Source organism: Poecilia reticulata, chromosome 14 (assembly GCF_904066995.2).
Source record: "Poecilia reticulata chromosome 14, P_reticulata-male-v2, whole genome shotgun sequence".
In the NCBI taxonomy this organism is placed as follows: Eukaryota; Metazoa; Chordata; class Actinopteri; order Cyprinodontiformes; family Poeciliidae; genus Poecilia; species Poecilia reticulata.
The window spans coordinates 17,257,345-17,264,782 of NC_088843.1; the positions used below are offsets into that span (position 1 = coordinate 17,257,345).

General features: G+C 37.7%; 1 protein-coding gene across 1 annotated transcript in view; it reads left to right on the forward strand.

The window, feature by feature from the left end:
* Positions 1-5,204, forward strand: part of med13a (mediator complex subunit 13a) — a 94,625-nt gene extending 89,421 nt beyond the window's left edge. The window contains exons 29-30 of the mRNA XM_008428196.3: positions 2,276-2,376; positions 4,108-5,204. Of these exons, the coding sequence (XP_008426418.1) occupies positions 2,276-2,376; positions 4,108-4,240 (234 nt within the window). The 3' untranslated portion in view covers positions 4,241-5,204. The remainder of the gene's footprint in view (positions 1-2,275; positions 2,377-4,107) is intronic.
* Positions 5,205-7,438: the final 2,234 nt, after the last annotated feature.

Sequence of the window (7,438 nt, forward strand, 5' to 3'; positions counted from 1 at the left end):
CGCTTTGCCTTGCGCGTTGCCGCTGCTTTACTTCAGCGCGGATCCCGCGCGCCTCCTTTCACCCAATTTTACACAGGCTGACTTGTATGGATATTTACATCAACCTACTGTGAGGAATTATGATCCTTTGGAGAACTCTGGGTAAGAGTTTAAAACCCGCCGCGTTAGCTCTGGTTGTGCAGCTCCATGTGAACCGCAGGAATAACTTGTAGCGAATTCAGAGGTCGCGTTGTGGAACGGTGAGAATGATTTATCTTTGTAAACGAACAATTATATGCGGTGTTTACATCTCAACGCGTTGCCTAGCGTGTGGCTCTGCGTCTGTCTTTCCTGTAAAGTTTATGGTCCCGGTTGGCCAGAGCGTTTGTGGATAACGAGCAGCGCTATCCTCATCATGCAGGTTCAGCCCGGTGAGGAGCTTTCGCGCTCTCCTCGGAGTCTAGCATCACGCTGATTTTATTATTTTATTATTATTCTTAGTATTATTTTTCCGGTTTCACGATGCATCAAACCATATCAAATGCGTTGTCTACTTAGAGTTAATGCGTGTGGCCGCACGGCGATCTGAGAAACTCGTCCCATAAACTCGACCAACCAGAATAGTTTCTGTGACGCTTATTAAAAACTCAACAGAAACAAAATGGAAGAGCTACTAAAGCCACATTAGCAGCATTGAATTAAATCTCCCGTTTGTTGCGCGTACCCATTGCTGCGTAGTGCAGCAGATTACCTCATCATGCAGGGCCGGTCCAAGGCTGTATGAGGCCTTGAGCAGACTTTGACTTAGGGGCCCCTTTTGTTGCTAAAAAACATCAGCAGCTGTAACAGCTTCTGTGTTAGATTTAGTGAAATATGGGAGAAGGGACTAGTTTAATTGGCCAGCCTAAAAAGCAATAAGTTATCACAGTTTACTAATTTGTATTTGTAAATTCAAAGATTAAACTCACAGCATCAGATTGTTGCTATGGAAACAAAACAATCTAACTATGAATATTGTTCTTTGAAGTTTTACAAAGTAACCTTGCCAGCTCCTTAAAATCTTGTATTTAAATGTTAAACAATTTTAAAAAATTTAATTTATGTATGCCTAAACAATTGAATAAAATTTAACAGCATTGATAATCTCAATGAACAAATGTTACATTTATGTATCTGTGGTCTGTTTTAAATTATTAGCATTTATGGGGCCCCTCAAGCCCTTCGGGGCCTTATGGAGCCGCTGACTTAGTTTGGATTAAACAGAAGTGCAAATTTGTTTTTTTGAGACTTGTTGTGGGTTTAAATAGCCTTTCACTGGAGATCCTTTCCCGTAACATATAATTACACAGAAATACTTTTACATTTCCTGTCAACTTAACATCTTTTAATTCAAAAACACAGTGGACCACCGGTTAACTGACTCGACGCCTCGACCACCGGGCTCAACAAGTTTTCTGGGGGAAACCCTGGTTGCAGTAATCTCTTGTTTTGTTTTTTTATGCTGCTTTTTGCTACACTTTTGTCCCCTTCCACTCAACTTTCCACTAATATTCTAAGATACAGAAGTCTGAGAACAGCAAGTGACCTTCTGTCAGGCAAACTGTTACAATCACTATCCACATTTCATGTGAAAAAACTATGATTTTATTGATATCTTGTATTCTGATTTTCTGAGAAACGCAGCTTGTTGATTTTCTTGTTTTTGTTTTGTTTTTTGCTGTAGCCATATCAAAATGAAGGAATGCCATCTATATTCCATATGACTTCTAGTTTTTGAACATACAGTAGCTACTGAAACAAACTACCTTTTCAATGATACCCCAATATATTAACATGGAATAGAGATTGGGGCAAGATATTTACATATTCCACATTGTACTTGAAATACTGTCAGGCAGATTGATTTTTAATAAAGTAACCTTATTACAAATAATCTGAAATTAAAATAATGGCTTATAGTGGTGTATGAGATTTTCTTTCCAGTATGCAACACTCCATAAAACTGCAAAAAGCCTTTGAAAACACTATAAAAGATCTGAGCAGATTGTGAAATGTAAATTACTTGCGGCGCATTCAGAGCTTTGTGAGCCTATATTCCAGTTAAGTCCAAGCTTGTATATTTGCACAGTGATTTGCCGGGGATATTTATTGCCTCTGGAATTGGCTACACACTCACCGTGGCTATCCCGCTGCAGTGAAAATATCAATAATTATTATGATGAGATGAAATAAAAGGTTAGATCGTTTGATGGCGTGGCGTGTGACACCGGCTCTCTCCTTGTTCTCCCTCTCTCAGGCCTCTTTGCACCTACATGTGTCTTCTGTGCAATCAGACGAACTGCTGCATAGCAAGCACTCCCACCCCCTCGACTCCAATCAGACCTCAGATGTGCTCAGGTAAACAACTCCACTCCGCTCTCCACCTGGACTCGAGCACAGATTACTATTGCCGCCCTCCTGGCTTTTGGCGAGCCCCGTTTCCATTTTTAGAGTGAATTTCCTGTGAAACCTCACAATTTTCCTGCAAAGTTTGAATAACTTCTTGTTGGTTTTTATCAGGGCTGTAAGTTGAATTTTTTTGGATTTTGATTATTTAATTTTTGAAAAAGCTGTGGGTTTTTGTTTTTTTTTTTGTTTGTATTTTTGTTGTTTTTTTTTACCCATGCGCTCCTCGAGTGCCCATAGCTCAGAGTGATGACAAAATGCCCAGGTCGCCATCTTGTTTGACAACTTTTAGAGCTTCTATTTAGACTTTAAATTCATATTCAGATACGACAGAATATTTGGGCCAGTCTGGGATGTTTTTATTTTTTTAATTACAAGAATAAAGTCATAAAATTACCGGAATACAGTTGTAATATTAGGAAATAAAGTAGTAATTTTATGAGTACTCCAACAAGACAGTAAAAAAATTACTAGAACTGCAAGCAGTTCTCAACGGGTTCCAAGCCCCACGTACAATTGAGGATTGTTGAGCTTTTTGTGAAGTTACACTTTGGTTTAAGATACTTAATAGAAATACATAATTTATTAACACATAAGCATCAAATTATTATCAGCAGCAGGATTTTGAAATGATTGTGAAAACGTGTGTCTATTTTGAAGAAAGAACCCCACGTACTCTGGTAGTAACATCATATTTTGATAACTTTATTGTAGCTTTTTTCTTATTAAAACAACTTTTTTTCTCATAATATTGAGACGTTACTTCTGCTAAACTGCATCTTTATTCTGCCAATATTATAATTATGTTCTAGTAATTAAAAAAAAAAAACTCTCATAGCCCTAATACACCTTCATAGAAGGGAGGATGGAAGTAAAAGCCACTTTTACAAATCTTTGTAAATGTGGTTTTTACATCAACTAACTTGAAATTGGGGGTCATTTGTAATTAGGGGATGGGTGATATGGCTTAAAAATAAAATCTTTCACACCATATCCATTTTACAGTTTTTATCGATTTATCTTTTTTCTCACTTTCTTTTCATGACACCACCGGGTCAATCAGTGTGGTTCTTTTTTCGAAATAGACAAACTCAACCGTTTCAAAGTCTTTGATACAAATGATTTGATTCTGATGTGTTAAAAGACAAAGTATTTCTTTACCTGTAAAACCAATACAAGACACACAACTTCACAAGATGCTCAACATTCCTTTTTTTAATTTAGATTTTTGTGTTTGTTCTCATAAAATTACTAACATTATGACTTTATTCTGGCAATTTAAAAAAATCATATTAAAATAACTGCCCTAATATTCTAAGTCCAAATAAATAGGAGCTTTAAAACATGCCTGTCAGACTTGTTCTGTCATCACTCTGAACTATGGAAACACAAAAAGTTTACTGGTAGAAAAAAGAAAAGATTTTCCAAAAATTTTATCTTGAAAAGCCAAAATGTTGATTAGTTGATAAAAATCGATTTATTGCTCAGCCCGAGCAACAATAATCAATTAAAATCGTATCTGGTATGAAGTAAAAAAATCTGAATTTCTTTTTTTCTTTTAAGCCACATCACCCAGACCTAGTTGCTGCATAGATTTTCAGAGCTTCTTTTTAAATTGAATGAGAACACAACTGAGTTTGTGTGTGTGTGTGTGCGTGTGTGTGTGTGTGTGTGTCGGAGCAGATTTGTGCTGGAGCAGTACAACGCTCTCTCCTGGCTGACGTGCGACCCGGCAACGCAGGACCGAAGATCATGTCTGCCTATTCACTTTGTGGTGCTCAACCAGATGTACAACTTCATCATGACCATGTTGTAACCAGCGGCCCGTTGGCGGCGGAGACGCGTTTCAGAGAGGGAGCAAAGCAACCGGTCGCGTCGTGCGAGGACAACACCGGGAGTACAGAGCTGGATCCTGTACCCAGATGGAGTCCCTGCTTCCCATCTCCCTGTGGCTGCTACAGGTCCACAGAGTCGACTCGTTGGCAACAAGGGAGTAACGGAGAGCGGAGGGACGGGAGGAGCTCGAAGCAGAGTCCCGATAAATGAGCGTGAGAGAAATGACAGATTTCTTGTCATGGTAATGTAGCATGGCAGCAGAGTCACTGGCCAGTCCGTATTAGAGAGTTTATCTGTAAAGCTATTGGAAGAAAAGGGACATATTTGATCTAGGAAAAAAAAACTCAACAAAAATGGATCTCTGGTTTTCATACGAGAAATTCCTTTTTAAGGCTTTAGATGAAATAGTATCCAAATGAAAAATGCCTGCATCTATCTTATTTATTGTAAGTTTCTAAATGTATAAATTGTCATATTTCTTACCTTTTATATATTAAAAATGAAGGTTTATATCAGCCTTCCTGCTTTAAAGCAATTGGTCTCAGACATAAGTTAATCGTCTTAATAAGAGAAACCGGAAAAAAAGGAAAAACTCCATAAAAATAAAAGTCCCAGTAGGTTGCTTTTAGAGTATTATTTTTTGTAATGGAGACAGAATATTTGTATTGTCACAATGTACAGAAGAATTAGTGGAGAATTATGTTTCATGCCTTTGAGCATGAAGGACTTGCAGCAAAGCTGTAGCTACAGAGGACTTGTACAGCAATGAACTTCACTGTGTTCAAATAAAGAGGTACATTGTTGTATATAATATTTTATACCACACATTTAGACACAAAAACCAAACTGCAATATATAAATATATATATAAATAATTATATATGAATCCCACGCCAGCTGTTGATGGTGTGGCTTCTGTTTTAGGAATAAAGTGTGTCAACTTATTTTCCTGTACTGGTGTTCATTGCTTTGGGCCGGTGGGTGAACTGTGATGTGCAATCAAGTGAAACTTCAATCCAAAAATACTTTCTTTACTCCAAAGAAATTAAATGCAACTCAAATCATGCAAGTGTCTTCAGAGTGTCGTCGTGGATGATGGCGCCGTTGGCTGGAGGGACATCTGCTAGCAGTCAGTCTCGCAACAAATCTGAAGAGGCCTCTGACTAAAGACTGTTGCTATGTGACAGTCTGAAGACTGTAAATAGAGTAGGTCAAACTCTTTTGATGCTAAAAACCTATATTCACAGGTTTTACATTTGTATTTAATTTTATCGTGGCAGAAAAGTGAAAAGTTTGCTGTTTTAATGTGGGTGTCCTGCCTATAGAGGTGCTTAAGTGCCAAAATTCAATTTAATGAAATCATAAAAAGAGAATTTAAATGTCATTTAATCGAAATATTTTGTTAAATATGCAGCTAAATGTCAAAAATGTATTCAAAATGCAAGTGTTTTAGTTAATATGTAATTATTTCATTGTCTTGTACTTTGGCACTAAGTGAATATATCATGTCAGCCTCACAGTCAGTGGGCTTTCTGTTACGCAACCAGAGTACATTTAATGAACCACAGTGAAAGCTTGAACTATTTTATAATTTACTGTAGAAATTGAGCAAGAATGACTTCCAGTTTCATGTCATTGTTACATCTTTCAAATTGGGGCAACTGACAAAACTCTCACCAAAGTGACACTGAATGCGTGTTGAACACACTTTAAATAAAATGTATTAAATATTTGGTGGAAAAGCCTTTTTTGACAATGACAACTTCTAGACCTGTCCTGTTTGAGGACGCTGAAGAAGTTAGATGGAGGAGGATGACTCGCTGTGGCTGTAAAGGTAACAGAGAAGAGGCAGGAGAAGACATGTCCTGTTTTTAGAGCTCAGGAGTGATTTTTGACCTATTTTTCCCCACACAAATTGTCCTCAAATCTTGAAAGGTTTTCTATTGTGTTCTCTTTGAGTTGTGCTGGGAGTTTATCTTTGCAGGTCCAGTCAGCTGTGGTAGTTGCCACCCACTGACAGAAAGGGAGACTACCGAGGAATTTTGCTGCCATAATCCAAGAGCACACATTTTTTGTCTGAAAGCAGGATTTGATGTCTTTTGTTCCTAAAACTTTACTATTTTTATTTACATTTTCATTTTGAAAGCAGGACTTTTAGATAGATGGGCAGCAGTTTGTTCATCCATCTAAGATCAGTAGCTGTTAACGATTAGTAGCACACTGCTGGCAGATATTTAGTACTACGCATAGAGCAGAAAGCTGACGTCGTTTCTCCCTACATCCAGTGGGTGGCGCAGGTTGATGCAATCAACAGTAGCCACACAGGCACACCCAATAGAAGGAAACAAACGCACCCAGTACAACACTTACATTCTATTGGCTAAGAGGTTGCCAAGCGACTGTGCCAAAAGGCAGTTCAATGTTAAGTGAGTAGAGACTAAGCGTGAGTGCAAGAAGTAGTTTTGAGTACAAGCATTACAAGTTTTGAGAAGAAAGTTCTACTCTCAAAATAAAAATGTGAGCAAAAGTATTACAAATTTCGAGAACAAAAGACATGAACCCCTGCTTTGAGACTGAAAATGTGTGCTCTTGGATTATGGCAGAAAAATTCTTCCAGAGGAGGCTCATCAACCCCGATTCCTGCTCAGGCAACTAAAGTCAACCCAAACCACAACTTTCCCACCTGCAAACTTCACTTTAGCCACAGTGTTGTTGTTGTGATGATCCTTCAAAAATTGAGTGTGTTCACAGCAATTCATTTTGTATTTTTCTTCTGCAGTGGAGTCTGCTAGAGACGACAAGTAAGCTTAGACCATTGCAGTTGGCCAAATCATGTCTGCCAATACCAGTTTAAATTCTGCTACTGAATTGTTTGTTGATTTGTCTCATTGAAGTTTGAATAAGACATTAGATTTCTACCATAGCAAAGATCCAAAATGTCTGAAAAAAAAAACAACAGGAGAATATAAATGACCATATTACCCACATTAGGGGAAATTCAAGTGTACCAGCAGCAAGTTAAAATTAAGTGGAAGCAAACATATTCACACAAAGATAAGAAATATTAAAATAAAAAATAAGGGACTGTACAGTAAGGCCAAATTTACGACATAGACAAACTGATAGGGTACAGTAATTAAAATGAGCATATTCTGACTAAAAGAAATGTGAAACTGAC